The sequence below is a fragment of the Ovis canadensis genome, chromosome 5, assembly GCF_042477335.2.
Source record: "Ovis canadensis isolate MfBH-ARS-UI-01 breed Bighorn chromosome 5, ARS-UI_OviCan_v2, whole genome shotgun sequence".
NCBI classification, from domain to species: Eukaryota; Metazoa; Chordata; class Mammalia; order Artiodactyla; family Bovidae; genus Ovis; species Ovis canadensis.
The window spans coordinates 28,146,124-28,168,089 of NC_091249.1; the positions used below are offsets into that span (position 1 = coordinate 28,146,124).

The 21,966-nt window shown below is 46.3% G+C and overlaps 1 protein-coding gene across 10 annotated transcripts in view; it reads left to right on the forward strand.

Annotated features, from left to right (window-relative positions):
- Positions 1-21,966, forward strand: part of SMARCA4 (SWI/SNF related BAF chromatin remodeling complex subunit ATPase 4) — a 90,961-nt gene that overhangs the window by 26,108 nt on the left and 42,887 nt on the right. For 8 of the 10 annotated variants that reach the window (XM_069589239.1, XM_069589242.1, XM_069589238.1 and 5 more), the window contains exons 9-16: positions 676-849; positions 2,143-2,310; positions 2,403-2,453; positions 8,560-8,690; positions 9,016-9,073; positions 15,778-15,899; positions 17,234-17,384; positions 18,736-18,899. In XM_069589239.1, coding sequence (XP_069445340.1) covers positions 676-849; positions 2,143-2,310; positions 2,403-2,453; positions 8,560-8,690; positions 9,016-9,073; positions 15,778-15,899; positions 17,234-17,384; positions 18,736-18,899 — 1,019 coding nt within the window. The remainder of the gene's footprint in view (positions 1-675; positions 850-2,142; positions 2,311-2,402; positions 2,454-8,559; positions 8,691-9,015; positions 9,074-15,777; positions 15,900-17,233; positions 17,385-18,735; positions 18,900-21,966) is intronic. The other 2 variants (XM_069589233.1, XM_069589236.1) reach the window with 1 other exon arrangement.

Genomic DNA, 21,966 nt, shown 5'->3' on the forward strand with positions numbered 1-21,966 from the left:
GTATTTTCTAAAGTTTTTCTCCAAACAGTGTCTTTTATTGGCATAGTTTAGAATAACAAAAAGTCAACATTCAGCAATTAACCACTGTTAACTTCTTGGTATATATTATTGCAGTCTTTTTTTTCCCCTATATGTACACAGTAGTCAAAAGTTAAATAGCTGTCTTTAAAAAATATATAGACATTGTTGAAAGTATTACTGAAGCGTGATTTTTAACGTCTACGTTGTCTTCCGTCTCCGAGTGCTCAACATTTAGTGGTTTATGAAACCATTTCCCTGTCTTGGGACACACAGCGTATTCTCCACTTCCCACTGTTAAAAGTGACGCTGGGCTAGGCGTTCTTGGACTTGAATTTTGGCACCTGTCTCCGCCATTTTTCTTAAATCCCTTGCAGTGACGGTTTGGATTGGGGAGGGGATGGGGGCGCATTTTGCAGTGGTCAGTAGGCCCTGCCAGGTTGTCCCAGCTAGGGACAACTGGCTGCTGAGGCGGGGTTGGAGGGGGGCCCTTCCCACCACATGGTCCCCATAGAGAATGGTGGACCTTGTCAGCAGGCAGTGTCGCAGGACCAGTTTGATCGCATCCCCTTGGTTTTCACCAAGCCCGCTTTGGCGTTTCGTCTCCCTCGGGGCAACATCCCGTAGTCAGTCGGCTCTTCTCTGTGCTCCCTGCAGGAATACCTCAACAGCATTCTTCAGCATGCCAAGGATTTCAAGGAATATCACAGGTCGGTCACAGGCAAAATCCAGAAGCTCACAAAGGCGGTGGCCACGTACCACGCCAACACCGAGCGGGAACAGAAGAAGGAGAATGAAAGAATCGAGAAGGAGAGAATGCGGAGGCTCATGGTACAGTCGGCTGTGGTGACCTGGGTCCCTTCAGGAGGGTGATGGGTGTTGGGAGCCTGGGGATCAATCACCCAAGGTTACGCTAGGGCATTTTGCTGCTTAGTGTTAGAGGTGGGACAGAGGAAGAAAGGATTTGGGAGTCTGAAAGACCTGGCCCCTGGTCTTTGCCTGGTCACCCTGACTGTCAGTGACCTCTTGACCTCAACCAGTTAGCCAGCTGCTCTGTGGTCTCTGAAGGCTGGAGGTGGCACTGCCCCCTAGTGGGACAGCCACCTATTATGTGCCCAACCTCCCCACCCCTTTGCATGTAACCACGTATTATTCACGGAGGGTTCTCTGATTGGGCCAATATCGACAGCCCTGTTGCGTGGATAGGGACCACAGTAATAAGGAGGACACGGTCCCTTCCCTGGTGGGGTTATGCTGGCCCTAGAGAGACAGGTGCCCGCAGAGACAGACAAGGTGGTTTTGATGGGTGAGAAGTGCACAGAGGAGAACGAAGCAGAACCAGGGAGTGGGGATTAACTGGGTGTTCCAGGCAGGGTGGGCCTGACCCATGACTGCAGAGCACTTGGGGCGGGGGTGTGCCTCCCAGCACAGAGGGGAGTGAAGTGGGAGGAAGCCGTGTGTGGGGCTCAGTCAGTAGCCCCTGGAACAGCGTGGTTCAAGGCAGTGAGGTTGGAGTCCCAGCAGCAGTCACAGGGGCCTGGCAGGCCATGGAGGGCTTCGGCTTTAATTCTGACCCTGAAGAGGAGGCTGTGAGCTAGAGGAGGGCAGTGTGGTCCGATGTCTTCTCAGAAAGCCACGTGGGAGAGTAGTGGTTTGGAAAAGGTGGAGAGAATGGTTGGAATTTGGGTGTCTTTGTGAACAGAGGGGATGGGGCTTTTTTTTTCCCAATCTTAGTTTGGCCACACTTCATGGCATGTGGGATCGTAGTTCCCCAACCAAGGATCGAACTCACACTCCCTACAGTAGAAGAGTGGAGTCTTAACCACTGGACCACCAGTGAAGTCCCAGGATGGGCCTTTTAAATGGCTCCTGCAGGACCATGTCTGTCCAGCAGGACCCTGTGGGGCGTAGGGGTGGAGATTGGGGACGTTCTACAGGGGAGTTCATAGATCACATCAGTGAGAGGGGTGAATAGAGCACAGTGTAGGCCATGAGCTCAGTGCTTCCTAAACGTGTACTGGCACTGGTTAGCAACACCCCACAGGCTTCTGAGTCTGTTGGCTGCCCTGGGTGCTGGTGGACAGGTGAGTCACAAGCTTCCCTCATAACCACCCGCTTCCGCAGGCCGAGGACGAGGAGGGCTACCGAAAACTCATTGACCAGAAGAAGGACAAGCGCCTGGCCTACCTCCTGCAGCAGACAGATGAATACGTAGCTAACCTCACGGAGCTGGTGCGGCAGCACAAGGCTGCCCAGGTGGCCAAGGAGAAGAAAAAGAAGAAGAAGAAGAAGGTGCACTCCTTGGTGGGGCTGGAATGGCTCTGTGTGGGCATGCACCTTGGCCTTCCCTGTCAGGGGCTGACTGTGTCGCTCTTACCTTCCAGAAGGCAGAAAATGCTGAAGGACAGACGCCTGCGATCGGACCTGATGGTGAGGTGAGGAACCAGGGGTTTCTTCTTGTGGACATGCCAGCCCATCCCTGGAAGTTAGGTCAATTTCACCCTTAAAGTTTTTTCGTTCTGAAATTATGAAATATATGGTGCTGGTAAGAGTCCCCCTTGGTCCCCTGACACCCCCCACCCTTCCTTGCCCCCACTCCCCAGACAGCACATCGTTCACATGTGGGTGTGTTTCCTTCTGGGGCTTTTTCTGTTCACGGATTGTTATTTCTTTCTCAGTTCTTTCTTTAAAATTTTAGACTCCCAGGAGAGGTGTAAGAACAGTACAGAGAGCCTTTGTGTGTTCATCACCCACATTCCCACTGTTCATACTCATTTTTTATAAGCCATTTGAGAGTCAGATGCCAACATGATGGCACTCTGCTGCTCTGCATGTTTCATGTGTACATCCTAAAAACAAAGCTGTTCTTTTCCAGAAGCGTACAGCAGTCAAAACCAGGAAATGAACATTGACGCAGTACTGTCATCTGACCCACAGCCCTTGTACAGACTCACAGTTGACCCCCCGGTGTCCTTCACAGCAGCAGGAAACCCTGGCGTGACTCAGGGTCTTTCTCCGTGCATCACATGGGGAGTGTGTGGCGTAGATTTCTTCCCTCACTGGTGCTGTTGACCTTGATCCCTTGGTGTCAGCCTAGGCGTCTCCAACTGCAGTGATTGAAGTACCTTCTGGGGAGATCCTCAGACTATGTGAAGATACTGTAATGCCTGAAACCTCCACCCACTGTTTCAGTGCCCACTGTTTGCCTGTACCAGTTTTTGCCGTAACGGTTGCAAGATGGTGATTTCTCCAGTCAGTATTCCTTCTGTGTTTATTAGCTGGCTTTCTGCAAGAAGGGAAAGTCTTCCTTTTTCCTTTTTAAATTGGAGTGTTGCTTAACAGTGTTGTGTTAGTTCCTGCTGTATCGCATTTAGGTCAGCTCAGAGCATTTAGTAGAGTTCCCTGTGTTAGATAGCAGGTTCTTATTAGTTATTTTATACCTGTGTGCTGTGCTAAGTCACTTCAGTCGTGTCTGACTCTGTGACCACGTGGACGGTAGCCCACCAAACTCTTCCATCCATGGGGTTCTCCAGGCAAGAATACTGGAGTGGTTGCCATTTCCTTCTCCAGGGGATCTTCCCGACCCTGGGATCGAACCCACACCTCTTAAATTTCCTGCATTGGCAGGCAGGTTCTTTACCACCTAGGAAGTCCATTTCATACATAGCAGTGTATATGTGTCAATCTCAGTCTCCTAATCCATCCCAAACCCTCTCTTCCCTCATTGGTAGCTATACATTTGTGTTTACATCTGTGTCTCTGTTTCTACTTTGCAAATAAATTCATCAGTACTATGTTTCTAGATTCCACATATATGCATTAATGTGTGGGATTTTCCTTTCTGACTTACTTCACTCTGTATGACAGTCTCTGTGTCTGTCCATGTCTGTGTGAATGGCACAATTTCATTCCTTTTTATGGCTGCATAGTATTCTGTTACATATAGGTACTATGTCATTTTCTTCCTGTATCAGTATTGTGTTATGGTAAGGGTTCCGGTTTCTCCACACCTTTGTCTGTTTTATTGTCTGTTTTTTAAAGCTTTATTTTATTTTTGGCTGCACTGGATCTTAATTGATGTACTGGGGCTTTCTTTAGTTGTGGCGAGCAGGGCCTATTCTCCAGTTGCAATGCACAGGCGTCTCATTGCAGTGGCTTCTTTTGTTGCAGAGCACGGGCTCTAGAGCCGGGGCTCAGTAGCTGAGGTGCACAGGCTTAGTTACCCCATGACATGTGGTATCTTCCTGGACTGGGGATCAAACCTGTGTATCCTGCGTTGGCAAGTGGATTCTTAGCCACTAGACCACAAGGGAAGTCCTGCACCACATTTTCTTTATCCATCCTCTGCTGATCAGGACGTAGCCTTCTGTTCTTTTTTATTTGGCTCATGGGCCATAGTTTGCCAACCCCTGGTACTGACTCATGGGTTCTTATTTAGTCTAATGGATTTACTTGGTTTAATCTTGCGCTGTCATTATATATTTTGATGCTCAAGACTGTTCCAGTTTGGGCCAGTGGGAACCCCTTCACCTTAACTCCTGTGTCCCTGTGCCCCATTGTTCTCTGAGGGCGTGACTTCCTCACACACCAGAACGGCCCTGAGTTCATCTGCTTTCCCTCCTGAACTCAGCCATGTCTCCAAGGAGCCCTGACTCCTTTCATCAGAAAAGAATATTTGGAAACCATGATCTACGTGTGTTCATTGCTGCTGAGGTTTCATTGTTTCGGGGCCCTCTCAGCGGACAGATCTAGGAACTAGATGTGTGTATGCATGCGCATCCACTTTGCTAGTTACATATGTTAACTAGTTATATAAACTAAAAATGTTGCAGTTGCATTGATAACCTCCAATTCTAATCCAATTCCCTGGCTTCTTTCTCTCCTTCTCCATGCCCATGTTATGATAGCCCCAAACTGACTCTGTCTGCCACAATATAATCCCTTATTCGCACAGTCCTAGAAGGCGCAGGAAGTACGTTCAGAGTGCCTAACGTGTGGTCAGTGTTTGTTTTCAATTTAAAATATGTGCTCCAGGGACTTCCCGTGGCTAAGACTCCGTGCTCCCAATGCAGGGGGCCTGAGTTTGATCCCTGGTCAGGTAACTAGACCGCACATGCCACAGCCAAGACCTGGCACACCCAAGTAAATAAATTATTATTTTTTAAGCATATGCCTCAGATCCTTTATTCAGAAGATTGGTCCTCCCCTTGGTCCTCCCAGTTGTGAGGTCCCCCCAGTTCTTGTTGGTTTTGTTTGTGTGCATGTATGGTCAGTCCCTCGGTTGTGTCTGACTCTTTGCAACCCCATGGACTGTATGTAGCACACCAGGCTCCTCTGTCCATGGTGTTTCCCAGGCAAGAATATTGGAGTGGGTTGCCATTTTCTCCTTTAGGTGATCTTCCCGACCCAGGGATTGAACCTGTGTCTCTATGTCTCCTGCACTGTCAGGGGGATTCTTTACTACTGGGCCACTTATTTACTCCTCAGATTTATTTAGTATGTGAATATTAGCCTGGTCCCAAAGTCAGAACCATGCAGAGAGGCCCCTAGAGAGAGGCTACTATCCCCACACATCCATCTCTTCAAGAACATTCCTCTCTGCCTCCTGAAGGCAGCCATTCTCACCTGACACACTCATGTGAAAGAAAGATGAGAGGTGCAAATAAAAGGTGTATCTTTTACCCTCCTTTACCCCTCCTCCAGGCCCCTTCCCAGAGGGAATTCTTGAGTAATCATGGGTGTGTTTGCTCTGGGGTAGCTCCTGTACACATGCCTCCTGGAGGTTTTCTTTTCCCTGCCTGGTGCTGTATCTTAGTTTTTCCAGCCTCACTCTATTTATTTATTTATTACTGTCACCATACTCTTTTTATTTATTTACTTGTGAGATTTATTTATTCTTCTTAATGTGGATCATTTTTGAAGTGTTTATTGAATTTGTTACAGTACTTCTGTTTTATCTTTTGGTTTTTGGACAAGAGGCATGTGGGATCTTAGTTACCCAACCAGGAATTGAACCCATACCCTTTGCATTGGAAGCTTAGATTCTCAACCACTGGATGGCCAGGGAAGTCCCACCTGACTCTTTTTAATGTCACCGTGTTAGAGATGTTGCTATTGCTTGCTTCTTTGAATCATAAATGCAGTACTTCTCCTTGGTGAAAAAATGGTAACATGTACTGTGAATGTAGCGACGACGTGAGAGGGAGAAGCCCCCGCGGTGCTTGTTCTCTCGTGAGCGTGCATGTTGGTTTCTGGTTGACATCTCTCTCTACACCTTTCCCAGAATCTTCATGCTTGCATTCTCTTTGTTTTGTTTGGGGACCATTTGGGTTAGTCTCTGGCAATCCATTCCAGTACTGTTGCCTGGAAAATCCCATGGACGGAGGTAGGCTACAGTCCATGGGGTCGCAAAGAGTTGGACACGACCGAGCAACTTCACAGACAGACACATAGTAAGACTTGTGTCTTGGCAGAGTATCTTGGACCACTTTCCATATCAAGCCATTAGTTCTCCTCTTACTTTTTTGTATTGACATACTTAGAATCTCTTTCACTGTTCAGATTGATAGCTGTTTAAGTTACTTCCCATCAATAGATATAGCAGACATCCTGCACCAAGCAACTCTGATGGACCACTGTGTATCTCCTCCCTTGTTGGTAGCTCTTCCCCCTTTTTGCTTTCTTTTTTACATGCACATTGTGGTAGTGAGCCTCCTTGTACGTACCTTTTGATACTGTCTTAGCTGGTATGGCTTAAACATCAGAAATACGTGTTTTTACGGTTATGGAAGCTGGAAATTCAAGGTTTGGCAAGGTTAGTTCCTGGTGAGGACTCCCCTCCTGGTTTGTAGCCTCTGCCTTTTGGCTGGAGAGAGAGCAGGCTCTGGGGTTTCTTCTACAGTCACTGATCCCATCATGAGGGACCCGCCTTTATGACCTAATTATGACCTTATGACCTTAACCTGGATTACCCCACCCCCTCACTCCCACAGGGCCCGGTCTCTAAATATAGTCACATTGGAGAGTTGGGGCTTGAGCTTTTGAGCTCCAGAGGGGACACAACCCGGCCCATAACAGTTGGCACACTTTTGTCTCTTGGCCTGATTCCCAGAAATGAATGACTATAGTGATTAACTCACATAATGTATTGATACTTATTCCACAGGGTTTTATTTGAAATGCTGAATTTTTTAAGAAGAGAGGTGGGCTGGCATTTGACCACAGCACAAAGCCTTCCCGAGGCCATTTGGGGCATTCGTATGACAGGAAGCTGTGGCCCAGGGAACTCTGGAGGATTGCCACTGCAGCTGCTCATCCTATTACAGTGATAGGAAGCACTGCTCCATGGTGGCTGCTGGTGGTCTTGGTCTTTGTTCTCGCCCAGTGGTCCACAGCCTTGGCTGGACATCATTGTCACCTGGGGGGGGCTGGACATCATTGTCACCTGGGGAGCTTCTGAAAATCAGAGAGGCCTGGGGTGAGGACCCCAGGGCAGTTGAGTCAGGATTCTGGGGGTGGAGAGGTCCTACCATCAGCACCCTGATTGCTCCCAGGAAAGATGTAGGGGTGACAGTGGCTGACTGAGGCAGCATGCGGAGCTTGTTTGTGGGGTGGCGGTTAGGCGGGTTTGCAGTCCATGGGGTTGTAAGAGCTGGACACGACTGAGCGACTAAACAGCAACAGTAGTCTCTGCTGAGGATCATTGTAGGTGGTGAGCACGGCCTGCAGGGATGTTTGGGAGGTAGTAGGTTCCTAGTGGGTGCAGACAAAGGTTTCCATCTTCATCCTCATCCTGAAGGTCTTGCCAGGAAATGTGAAGGATCTGTTGAAGAGGAAAACTTCATTTGAAGTCAATATCTCAAGAAATCAAGGAATTACATATTTGTTGCTACAAGGAAGTTGTTTAATTTTTCAAAGATTCTGATTAGCTGTTTAACAGAAAAGAATGAAGACCTTTGATGAAGTCTGCAAATCCAGTATGAATGGAAGCAATCAAGGGCCAGAAGAATGGGAATAGTGTAGTCACTTGGGTCAAAAAGGAAGACCTTGTTTCTTCTGTGTGGAATTGATCTAGGAGAATACACCCAGAAACTGATAGTGATGGGCACCTGTGAAGAGAGAAACTGTTTCATTTGGGGGTAGGGATGTGGAGAGTCCACACTCCATCTTCTTGAATCTTGGACTGTATGATTATGCTATTGAGTTGGCCAAACAAATAGGTATTGGGGTTGGCCAAAACATTGGTTTGGGTTTTTCAGTCCCATCTTATGGGGAAACCTGAACCAATGTTTTGGCCAACCCAATATCTATTTGAAAATCAAAAACATTTATATCAGTTATTTCCCAGACACAGCTGTTATCAGTTGGTTACATGTATTTTTACTGAGTTATTAACATTCAGTTAACCCAGCTTGTGTGCCATTTTTCTGGGTTGGAGTTGGGGTGGGTGGGGGGCAGTTCCCAGATGGCCCTGGTGCGAGGATGGATGCCCAGAGTATGAACTCTGCAGAACCTCATGTCCTGCGTGTAACTCTCTTTCAGCCTCTAGACGAGACCAGCCAAATGAGCGACCTGCCGGTGAAAGTGATCCACGTGGAGAGTGGGAAGATCCTGACAGGCACAGATGCACCCAAGGCTGGGCAGCTGGAGGCCTGGCTGGAGATGAACCCGGGGTGAGTGGGGTCTTGTGGACCAGTGGCAGCCAGCATCCTAGGTTGAAGGCCACCTCGTTCCATGGGAGCTAGCCGCCAGGGGTGATCCTGGTTGCATTGGGCACAGGACAGTTTGCTAAAGAAAGTGAATCGTGCTGGTTCTGGGGAGTTGTTTTTTTTTTCAATCCGTGCTGCATGACATATGGGATCTTAGTTCCCCCACCAGGGATTGAACTCATACCCCCTGCTTTGGAAGCTTGGAGTCTTAACCACTGTACCTCAAGGCAAGTTTTCCTGGGGAGATTTATATTACAACGACACATTTTTTTTTTTTTTCCCTCCCCAGGTATGAAGTAGCTCCAAGATCTGATAGTGAAGAGAGTGGCTCAGAAGAAGAGGAGGAGGTAAGAGTTTGTTTCCTGGCCATCCAGGCCCTCGGGCTCTGTGGTGTGACCTCAACCACAGTGGATGCTAAGTTTCTCTTCCACCCAGGCCAGGCATCAAGTGGGGTAAGAGATGGGCAGGGGGCCGCTGAAGCTGAAAGTTCTGTTTTGAGAGCCGCATTGTTTCATATGGTAGTCTCTCGTCACACGTGACTGTTTCCACTCTAACTTCATTAAGTAAAATATAGATGTCCTCGCTCATATGTCCTCAGTCACACTAGCCGTATGCCAGGCACCCAGCAACTCTACCCTCCAAAAAATGCCGGTATGAAGTTGTGAGCATGCGATGTTTGCCCTTTATCATCTGTTCTTTGAAAACCTTATGGTTTATTTGCTAAGTCGTGTCCGACTCTTGAGACCCCGTGGACTATAGCCTGCAAGGCTCTTCTGTCTGTAGGATTCTCCAGGCAAGGATACTGGAGTGGGTTGCCAGTTCCTTCTCCATTGAAAACCTTATACACGATTGTGTTTATTTTGCGTATTCTCTTAAGTCGTTGAATTATGCCCTGTTAGGTGGTTTTTAGAGTTGCCCTGGTTGTCAGATCTCAGATGAGAGTCTTGTCCCTCTGTCCTGGCCGGCCATCTCGGGTGACTGGGAGGAAGCCTGGGGATGCAGTGTCTGTAGGGAGGGTTCCTTCTGCACGGTTACCCCCAAGAAGGGTACTCCTTGCACTCCCCCATCAACTGGGGTGATGGTGGCTTACAAGGCTTTTAAAAAGCTTTCGCCCCCTCCATGAGGTTAGAGAGAATTTTAACAGGCATATCTTTGCTTATTAAGGTCAAACATTTTTTTTTAGGTTTTATTGACCACTTAGATTTCTCCTTTGAATGATTTGTTTCACTTGCCCGTTTCAGATCAGTTGTGTATTTTAGCTGAAACTTTAAGTGTTCTTTATGTATTTACCTCAGCCTGCAATCAGCTTGGTGTTTATCTATATCTTTGTTTTGATTTGTCCTGTCTTCACTCCCCTCCTTCTTACCTCTTCAGGTCACCTGGAGTTTATTTTGTGTAGGACTTCAGATGGAGTCCCTTTCCCCCCGACTTCTAGTAGTATTAAGTCCCACAGACAGAGGAGCCTGGCAGACTGCAGTCCATGGGTCGAAAAGAGTAGGGCATGACTTAATGACTAAACAACAGCAAAGTAGTATAAGACAGTGGGTATACTGTTTACCCCTTCCCCACTGTCCTGTGATATTTTTAAAAAATTAATGCATTGGGTTTTTATATCCACCAGTTTCTTTTTTTTTAATTTTAAGAATTTACTTTTCTCGTTATTTTGTTTTATTTATTTTAAAATATTGAGGCATAGATACAAAGTTGATATAGTATTTAAAATTCCTTTTAAAATTCTAATGATTTTTAGACTAATAATGTTCATTGTAATTTTTTAAACAATTTTTTAGAGATATAATTTGCATACTGTAAAATGCACCCATAATAAGATTACTCTTCAGTGATTTTAGTCAAGTTACAAAATCGCATAGTCATCACACTACACCAATTTGGATATGTTTTCATCAGCCCAAAAAGCTTCATCTCCCTGATTTACAGTTTGTTCTTGCTGCTTCCTCCAGCCCCAGGAAATCACTGGTCTGCTGTGCTCTACAGATTTGCCTTTTCCAGAGTTTCACATAAATGGAATTATACAACATGTAGTATTTTTTGTCTGGCTTCTTTTACGTGGCATGTTTTTAAGTTTCACCTATGTTGTCTGTATGCCAAAAGTTTGTTCTACATTGCTAATTATTAGAGAAATGCAAACCAAAACTACAATAAGATACCGCCTTACACTGGTCAGAATGGCCATCATTAAAAAGTCTACAAATAACAAATGCTGGAAAAAGTGTGAAGAAAATATTTGCAGAATCGGTAGAATGCTGCAGTACTGGTGGAAATGTGAGGTGGTGCAGTCACTATGGAGAACATTATGGAGGTGCTTCAAAAAACTGAAAATAGAGTTGCCATGTGATCAGAAATCTTACTCCTGGGCATATATTCAGATAAAACTATAATTCAAAAAGATACATGCACCTCTGTGTTTATAGCAGCATTATTTACAATAGCCAAGATATGGAAACAGCCTGAATGCCCATTGAGAGGTGAATGGTTCAAGAAGATGTTAAAGATACTTATACACAGTGAGGTGTTAGTCATAAAGAAGGAGGAAATAATACCATTCGCAGCAACATGGATGGACCTAGAGATTGTCATACTAGGCAGAGTGAGTCAGAGAATGACAGATACTACATGACACCATTGATACATTATTAAATCCAAAATGTGATGTGAATGAACTTATGCCCATAATAGAAACAGACATAGAAAACAGACTTGTGGCTGCGGGGGGGCAAGGGAGGAGGAAGGACTGGGGGAATGGGACAGCAGTTACAAGCTGTTATTTATGGAATGGGTAAACAGCAAGGTCCCACACACAGAGAACTGTATTTAATACCCTGTAATAAAGCATAATGGAAAAGAATAAGGAAGATATTCTCTGCTTTGAGGGTGTAGATTTAACCCTTATATGCATATTTCCAAACTTAACAAACTCAACTAAGTAATTTATACCTCAATTTAAAAAATACTAAAAAGAAATAATGTGGAGAAGCCATTAATAAAAGTTAAGATCTTAAAAAACTTTTTTTATTCCTGAGTCGTGTTCCTTTGTATGGATATACCTTGTTTATCAGTTCACCAAATTGTGGGCATTTGTGTGTTTTCCATTTTCATTTCTCTTGGGTAAATACTTAGGAATGGCATTGCTGGGTCATATGGTAAGTTTATGTTTAACTTTTTAAGCAATTAGCAAACCATTGCCTGAAGTGATTGTACCTTTTCACAGGTCCCCAGTTTCTCCATGTCCTTATCAACACTTGGTATTATCTGTTCTTTACATTATAGGCATCCTAGTGGGTAGGTAATGATATCTCTGGTTTTACTTTGCGTTTTCCTAGTAAGTAGTGATGTTAAACATCTTTTCAAATGTTCATGCACCATTCAGATATCTTTGGTGAAAATCTGTTGAAATCTTTTGCCGATTTTTAATTGGGTTGTTTGTCATTTCATCATCGAGTTGTAGGAATTCTTTATATGTTCTTGATACCTGTCCTTAATCAGAGATATAACTTGCAAATATCTTCTCCCAGTCTGTTTGCCTTTTTTCCCCTCAGTGTTGTCTTGAAATGTGAAAATGTTTCATTTTGATGGAATCTTTTTATTGATTTTTTTTCTTTTATGAATTGTGCATTTGGTGGTATACTGAGAACTGTTTGAAGTCATGAAGGTTTTTCTCTTATGTTTTCTTTTGGAAGTTTTATATTTAAGCTCTTACATTTAGGGTCATAGTTGAGTTGATTTCTGTGTGATCTGAAGGTCTAAGGGTTTCTTTGTATATGGATATCCACCTTACCCAGCACCATTTGATGAATAGGCTATTTTTCCCTCTTGAATAGCCTTGGCAGCTTTGTGGGAAATTAGTTAGAATAAGGGTGTGTTTCTGACTCAGTGTTTTTCTGTTGATCTGATTATGTTTATCTTTGTGTCACTGCCACACTATCTTGATTATTGCAGCTTATAATAAGTTTTAAAATCAGGTAGTGTTAGTCCTTCAACTTTTTTGCTGTATTGACTATTCCAGAGCCTTCACATCCCCATGTACGCATTCGGATCAGCTCATCAATTACTACAGAAACGCTTGCTGGGATTTTTTGGGGGGGTTGTGTTGAGTCTAGATCAGTTTTGGGATAATCACATTTAATAATACTTAGTCTTCCAATCCATGAACATGAACTGTTTCTCCATTTATTTTGATAATCTTTAATTTCTCCTAGTATTGTTTCGTAGTTCAGAGTACAGTTTTTGGTTTTTTGTTGTTAAATTTATTCTTAATAATTTTATCCCTTTTATGCTACTATAAATAGAATTGTTTTCTTAATTTTATTTTTGAATATTTTGTAGCTCTTCTGTGGAAATAACATGGAGAAAAATTTTTTTATGTTATCTTATGTCTGGGAACTTGCTAAACTCATATTGATAATTCCAGTAAGGCTTTTTTGTTTGCTTGATTCCTTCGGATTTTCACAGACAAGATCGTGTCATCCATAAATAACCATGACTTAACGTCTTCCTTTCCCATCTGTGTGCCTTAATTTTTAATCTCTTTTTCTTGCCTTGTTGCACTGGCTGGGTCCTCCAGTAAAATGTTGAATAGACACATCCAGAGCAGATATCATTGGCTTATTTTTGATGTTAAGTTTGAGGCAGTTACTCTATCAGTGTTTAGTGTTAGCCATAAATTTTTCGTGGATGTCTTTTAACAAGTTGAGTAAATCATGTTCACATCACACTCTCTTCCTTTTTTGCTTAACTTATAGTGAATGTTTGTTGTTGTTTAGTCGCTAAGTCATGTCTGACTCTTTTGCGACCCATAAACGGTAGCCTGCCAGGCTCCTCTGTCCATGGGATTTCCCAGGCAAAAATGCTGGAGTGCGTTGCTGTTCCCTTCTCCAGGGGATCTTCCCAACCCAGGGATGGAACCTGGGTCTCCTGCATTATAGGGGGGTCCTTTGCCGCTGAGCCCCCAGGGAAGCCTGGTGGATGTTTAGTGGAAGGTTGTATTAGCCACTCTGGGTTCTGGCTTCCACCCTTGGGGGTTCCTTTTTGTGTTTTTATTTGTTTAGTAAATTATCTAGGCTGAATCTGTGGAATGTTTCCCCAGGGAATGTGCTGTCTGTGGTGTCGGCTCTGTTTATTGTTTTGCTTTGTTTTCTTCTCATTTTCATTTTTAATCCTGGCCCTCTAGGAATGGGTTGTATTTCTTCATAACTTAGCAGTCACCTCCAACACCTTGAGCCAGTAAAGACTGTGTCTCCTGCCAGTAGATGTGTGTATGCAGAAGAGCGTTTTCTGGGTCTGGGTCATTTTCAAGCCTACCCTGGCTTTTACTTTCCGCTGGGCCCTGTTTCATTTGCTCTGCGCATGTGCAGAGCCCTCAGCTGGCAATCTGCTCTCCCTACCCGTGGCTGAGGTCCTCACCTCCGCTGACTGCTGCTGGCCCGAGCATCGCCTACTGCTATAAGACAACTGAATCCCCCATCAGCCTCAGTTGCCAGGCCTTAGGGCCCGCCCACCCTGACAGCTTACACGTCAGGATGGGAGAGGGGAAAACACCCACAAGTAAGATCTCTACAAACTCCCACCCTCTACTTACTCAAAGCTCAGCAGTTTTTTTTAAGCTAGTGCCTCTCAGACTCCAGTTCTCTGGAGTGGTTCCTGGTGCTACTTTTGTCCAGCTGTCATGTCACTTTTTAAGGTAAAATTTGCTGATCCCCTTTAATTGGAATTAGCCAGGCTTCCCATTCCTATTTAATTCCTGACATGGTAATATCAGCTTGGAAAGTCTTATAGTTATGATTTTTTGGGGCCAAAGTGTTTGTGCTATCATCACATGTTCATTATTCTCAGTAATCTATAAAATTATTTTGCTTTCTCCAAGGGAAATTTCACTGGAGTTTGATTGGAATAATTTAACAGGTTAATTAACAGATATTTTCTTTCTTTTTTTTTTTTTTTAGTTTTATAGCAGTTCCATTGTACACACACATTTGTGTGATTTAAACAGGAATACAAAGATAGTTTAATGTTAAGGAATGCATTTGTGTGTACTTTATCAATATGTCATACAGAATCCCCTTTATTATCTGCTACGTTAACATTGAAATATCCTTTTAATGAAACAATACTTAAATAGTAAGTCCCCTACATACAAATGAGTTCCATTTCGAGAGTACGTTCATAAGTCCAACAGTTTGCATAGGTAGCCAACTAACACAGTTTACCTATATAGTACCGTACGGTAACAGGTTTATAATACTTTTCACACAAAGAATACATAAAACAAGCATGAACTATAAAGAAAACATTTTTGCTGTTGTAGTATGGTACCTTGAAAAGTATAACAGTACAGATCAATAGCTGCCACTCAGGGGTGGGCGTCTAGTGAACAGGTAAGAGGAGTTACTGACCGGAGGAGGGAGGAGGTAGGAGATGGCAGAGCTGGAGGATCATCAGCAATAAGAGACGGAGGGCAGGCTGCTTTGTCACTCACACCTGACGTTGATGGAATGCACGTTCACATCTTTGAAAGTTCTCAACTTGAAGGTTCATATGTAGGGGACTTACTGTACTCAAATTTATAGAAAACGTCTTAGTAAACTATGGTGCCTGTTACCACGAGTCTTGTTTGACATGTTTTAGACATTTGGGCCATGTCAGTAAAACCAAAAGTAAATCAAGACCAGCAAATATTGAAGGTTGCTTATGAATGTTTAATACCTAGAATATCCAAGAGAGTTGAAAAGCTGTTTTAGTAGCATACATTATGTAAGAAGAGCTGGGTGCAAACAGAATCTACTAGCAGCAACTGAAGTACAGAAATTCCATGAGATATCCTTAAAAAGAAGTGTCTGGACTCTGCTACGAAAACTAAAACTCATGTACTGAGCAGCTAAAAGAAGATGCACATGAAAAGCGTGACATGTTTTGGGATGGGCAGGAAGAGGGCGTGCGGGTTGTAAAACCATCCCTAGTTTCTGGGCTCCTCCCTCGGGCGCCCCGGGCCCATCCCTGTGGTGACCTGGGGAGACACGGACCTGTCTCTTGGCAGGAGGAGGAGGAGGAGCAGCCGCAGCCTGCACAGCCCCCCACCCTTCCTGTGGAGGAGAAGAAGAAGATTCCGGATCCCGACAGCGACGATGTCTCCGAGGTGGATGCCCGGCACATCATTGAGTAAGGGTTCTCTCCGCCCGCTCCCACTCTGCCAGCTCCCTGCATGGGAGCACCAGCAGGAGCCATCAGAGTCCCAGCTCCTCCTTGAATAGCCTGTCCAGCTGGCAGCCATTGCTGGACCACATAGGTCAGATGGACTTAACTTCAGATGTCTCTGATTTTCATAGGGTGCATTGACAGTCCGTCCGTTCACATGGTTCGTCTTGTGTGGAGATGGTGGTGGTTACCACGCCTGTGCTCCAGCTCAGCCCTCCCCCTCTCCTCCCTGGGAGAAGTTGATTCCTCAGTGTGCGTCTTCCACACATACCCTGTGCTTCTTTTTTTCTTTTCATTTCTGGGACACTCTTCCACCCCGTGCTCCCATGTCTGTGTACACACAGTGTCTCACTCTCTTCCACATCTGGCTGCGTGGTGTCCCTGCCATGGTCTTGTACTGTGGCCTTTGTTTAGCGGTGGTCATTTAGGTTATTTTTCATCCTTTGCCCTTGAAAGCTGTTAAAATTATTATACCGATTTCCTGGTGGCTTACAGTACAGAGTTAGCAGATACTCTTAGAGGATTGAGAGTGATATGTATTATATAAACTTCAGGCATGAAGGGGAACCACTAGAACAAACATACAATCTTTTTTAATCTATTAGCAAAACCCTCTAAGCCAAGCTACCCAGACTGGTACCTCTGTCAGATCAGCGGCAGCATTATATTAGCAATAAAGTGCTCAATAATATGTAAACTACTTGAATCGTGGTGAAACCACCCCACCCTGCACTCCCTGGCCTGTGGAAAAACTATCTTCCATGAAACTAGTCCCTGGTGCCAAAAAGTTTGGAAACCACTGCTCTAAGCTAAGAAAACCCAGCTTAACTGGGCAAGATGGGTAGGGTGATATAAGGACAGAAACATAGCATAAAGCAGTATGATGGAAATTGGGTCACCTGTATCTGTTACATTAATAAAATGTGAGTAATTTAATGTCATTTTTTTTAAAGAATTCCAGATTGGATCACAAAACCACCAGTGTATAAATGATTCAGGTTTGCAAGGCTGTCAAGTGTACATTTTCCCTTGAACTCTCAGTAGAGAGGGTGGACCATGCAACCGGCCTCCAGCAGAAAGTAACACTCCTTCCCAGGCGCCCCCTCGGCACCCAGAAGTCCAGTATTGACCCCCTAGGCTAGTGTCTGCCGGCTTGCCTGCCCTCAGACTGTGTGGCTGCTCTTGGGCTCATCTTCCGGCTCATGCTGTAAAAGCTGCTCCGCAGAGGCTTGTGTCAGAAGCGTGTTGTCCCAAGTAAGAGTGTTTGTCTTCACATGGCCCTTCCATTTTCCTCCCAGGAATGCCAAGCAAGATGTGGACGATGAGTACGGCGTGTCTCAGGCCCTCGCTCGTGGCCTGCAGTCCTATTATGCTGTGGCCCACGCCGTTACCGAGAGGGTGGACAAGCAGTCGGCACTTATGGTCAATGGCGTGCTCAAGCAGTACCAGGTAGGCTGGATGGGGCCGAGTCTACACGGCAGTCCTGACAAAGGGATTGAAATGAAATGGTGCAGTCAGTCAGTTTCTCCTGTGTGCTTGATGCGTGCCTGGCAGAACAGGGGCACTGACAGGCTTTTAGCATCTGAATTCCCCCGACAGCTTTGCAGTAGGCACTGTGATCCTCCAGGTTTCATGGGGAGTTTGAGGGATAAGTGAGGAGGAGATAGATAAAGCAATTTCTCAAAATCAGATGGTTCAGAGGGAGCTCAGCTCAGTGCTCTGTGATAACCTAGAGGGTGGGATGGGGGGGTGGGAAAGAGGTTCAAGAGGGAGGGAATATGTATATACTTATGACTGATTTATATTGTACCGCAAAAACCAACACAAAATAGTAATAAAGAAAAAAAAATCACATGGTTTGGGAATGGCTGAGCCAGAATGGGACCCGGGTGTGGGGCCATGGGGGCTCTATGCAATGTGAGGCAGCGAGGGGGGAGAGCCTAGCAGCTCTGGATGTAGTCCGTCCATCCTCAGAAATGCAGGCCTGTGAGGGTCACGTGATCATGACTCTAAAGCTCTGTGTCAGGGCCTGGCCAGCCAAGAAAGGAAGCTGCTCGTCATAGAAATTTCTTTTTCTGTGACTGTGGCCCCTTACCCTCAGCTCATCTCAGCTCCCAGGAGAGAGCTGGCATACCTCCAACCAAAGAACACGTTCCCTGTCTGCTGCTCAGTGTGCTGGTAACCCCTGAACCCCACCTTTCCTTACAAGCACTCTCAGCACCTCTGCTGACATCAGGTTCCAAAGGTAAATCCTGTGACCAGTAGAAGTTTCCAGAGAGGCCTGTGTAATCACAGAAATCAGAACATGGCCACAACTTACTTAATCTGTTAGGAAACTTTCTAGATTTTCCTTGAGGACAGTCTTCTAACTGCCTGTGGCAGAAAGCTTTGCAAGCTTTGGAAACCTTTCACTTCATCTTGAAATGCTGTCGAGGCAGTTAGTCGCGTGGTGCACTCGTTACCCTGACGCCCCAAGGCTCCCCTGAATCCAGAGTCACAGGCTGGTCCCAGTGGGCTGTGTGGCTTGGTATCTGGCAGTGACAGAGATTTAACAGTTTAAACATGTGCCTGGAAAGGATGTTTCATACATGTCTCTCATGAGCACAGCAGCCCTGTGATTCCAGAGAGAGGAGTGTGAGATGTGGCCGAGTGGGATACAAGAGAGTGCGCCCAGAGCACGATGCCGAGTGAGCATGGCGGCGGGTGGTCCCTGGCTGGGCTGGAGCTCGGGAGTCTCCGAAGCGCAGGGAGCCCTCCCACGCCCCACCTGGGCCTCAGCTCTGGTCGCTTGTCCTTGCAGATCAAAGGCTTGGAGTGGCTGGTGTCCCTGTACAACAACAACCTGAATGGCATCCTGGCTGACGAGATGGGCCTGGGCAAGACCATCCAGACCATCGCGCTCATCACGTACCTCATGGAGCACAAGCGTATCAATGGGCCCTTCCTCATCATAGTGCCCCTCTCGTGAGTGCTGCCCGAGCTCAGACACCCATGTGTTAGTTTGTCCGGGCCACCCTCGTGAAGGACCACAGCCTGGGTGGCCTTACCACAGGCCCTACTTCCCTGGAAGCCCGAGTTTGGGTCTAGGGTGTCCGCAGGCCTGGTTTCCCCGAGGCCTCTCTCCTGACCTTGCAGACAGGGCCTTCTCCCCGTGTCTTTACTTCGCCTTCCCTCTGTGTGTCTGCACCCTCATTTCCTGTTCTTATAAGGAAGTCATATAGTCTTGGATTAGCGCTCACCCTAAGGACCTCATTTTTATTCATTACCTTTTTTTTTGTTTTCTAATATTTATTTACTTGGCTGAGTGAGGTCTTAGTTGTGGCACGCAGATCTTTGTTGCAGCGTGCGGACTTTTTGCTGTGGTTCACACCCCCAGTAGTTGGGGCACACGGGCTTCTCTCTAGTGCTCCCAGGCGCTAGAGCACAGGCTTAATAGCTGTGGCGCACAGGTCTAGCTGTTCCGCGGCGTGTGGGATTCTCCTGGATCAAAGATTGAACCTGTGTCTCCTGCATTGGCTGACCGACTCCTTGCCACTGACCCAACAGGGAAGCCCTGCATCGGGTTGTAGTTGTGGCTGGCTCAGTAGTTGTGGAGCACGGGCTTAGTTGCCCTGCAGCATGTGGGATCTTAGTTCCCCTACCAGGGATCAAACCCACATTCCCTGCCTCAAAAGGTGAATTCTTAACCACTGGACCACAGGGAAGTCCCTTCATGTCTTCTTTAAAGATCCTATTTCCAAACATAGTTGGGCTCTGGGTATGAAGATGTCTGCATGTGAATTCCAGGGGGACCCACCCAGCGCACAGCTGCCTGTTTCTGGGTTCAAGGCACGGGGGTAGAGGAAGGGCAGGTTCTGGGGTGCCTGCCCATATAATCCCTGTTGGGGCAACTCTCATAGGCTGTCTTTGGTGTCCTCTTCAAGTCCTTCAACCAGCAGGTTCTGCTCCAGGTTGTCACGGGAGTCAGATAACCCCCCGCTAAAAGCATGGAGTTTTGGTGTTTGTTCAGGTGCTGTTTCCGCTTCCTGCTAGGGCTCTGAGCTATACCGGTTGCATCCCAGCCCAGTCCGGGCACCACAGATGCTCAGCTGTGGTGTCTGGTACCTGAATGGCATCCTGTGGAAGCGCTCACTTGCAATCTCTTGGTGGTAGCAGCCTCTTCCTCCCCACAGACATGCTTCTGGGGCCGAGATTCCTTAGCCACTCCGGGGCTGCCTCTTCCTAGCTCTGCGTATGACAACACGATGGTTCTTCTGTCTGTAGGGTTTTTCCAGAAGTCCTGGGACTGGCTGTCCTTGACCTGGTTCCAGTCACATGTTAGGCGGCAGTCCAGCTGCGGGCCCAGGGGATGGTCTGCTCTGATGTGGCCAGGCCTGAGTGTGTGCACTCAGGCCTGGCTCAGAAGGGGAAGCCCTTGCCTTCGGCCCAGTGTGCAGTAGGGGCCACGTCAGCTGTCGAGGCGGGCAATGGGAAACCATGTCCTCATCCCCCAGCCCATGGGAACATACTTTCCTGCCTGGAAGATGGCCAGGCCTCCAGACGCCATGCACCCATGGCTGAGGGGCCTCAGGAGCCTCCACAGTTTACTGGGAGAAGTTGATTTCCCCCTTTGCTTTCTCTTGCTTATGGTGGTGTAAATTTTCTTGTCAGTGCCCGTGGCCCTCACCTGTGTACTGTCCACAGCTCTCCAAGGGCCCCTGTCCTCTCCCTTCTGTTTAGGTGGGACTTTATCTCCACCAGAATAGCTCTGTGTCTAGCGTGCTATGCGACAGACTGGGTCTGTCTTTTCTTGGCTGCACCTTGCTGTTTTCGGGATCATAGATGAGAAGGTGGATAGTCATAGAGCTTCTCAGTACCCTCAGCAATGAGAGCATGGAGTCCTAACCACTGGACTGCCAGGGAGGTCCCATGGTTTGTCTCTTTTTTGACATACGTTTCTTTAAACTTTATTTTGTATGGGAGTATAGCCGATTAGCAATGTTGTGACGGTTTCAGGTAGACAGCAAAGGTGCTGAGCACATGACAAGCTGTTCAGCATCTCTAATAGCTAGAGAAATGCATGTCAAAACTACAATGAAAAAAAAAACACAAACTACAATGAGATACCAGTTGTTAATTTTCATTTTGAAAATTTTTTAAGACTTACAAACAACTGCAAAAGCAGCTTAAAAAGTTCCTGCACACCTTCTAGCTGGCCTCCCAGAGCTCACATCACCTTAGGACAGTTTTAACACCAGGCTAGTAACAGCGCGGTGATAAATCATCACTAACTGTTAGTGACTCTGGAGACACTGTTCAGATGTTGTCAGTTGAAGACCTTTTTCTGGTCCAGGGTCCCTCCCCTGCCTTTTGTTGTCGTGTGTTGTGATGTCTCTGTGACAGCTGCCCAGCTCGGCTCTGTTCTTCTTGACCTTCGTGAGCCTGAATCCCGGGCAGGTATTTGGTAGACCATCCCTCCTTAGGGCTCATGTGATGTGTCCTTCTTTCTGGAATTCTGGCAAGAACCTTCAGGAGGGGCTCTTGTGCCCTTCCTGAGGCTTCACATCAGAGGCCACAAGTCCAGGGCTCCACAACAGGAGAGCGTCACTTTGGTCTGTCCTTTTATCTTTTGGTCGATGGTGCAGCACGAGGGATCTTAGTTCCCCGACCAAGGCTCAAACCCTTGCCCCCTGCAATGGAAGCATGGAGTCATAACCGCTGGACCACCAGGGAATTCCCCGGTTTGTTCTCCTTTTGTGGTGCCTGCTGGTTTTCCCATGCAAACAAAAAAGTTTTCCTTTGTGATTTATAAGTATCCCATGGGAAGATACTGAGAAACTCTGTGACTATCCCATTTCTCATCATACTCTTCTCTGTAATTTCAACATCTATCAGAAACTCTCGCCTGAAATGATGATCCCCTGGAAAGTGCCCAGGCAAGGTTTTCTCCTTCCAGTGTTCCTTCCGCAGTCTTGGAATCCACTGCAAGGGAAAGCTGTCTCTTCTCCCCCGTGTAATAGTTTAATGGTTTAGTTCTTCATAGCAGCGTAGG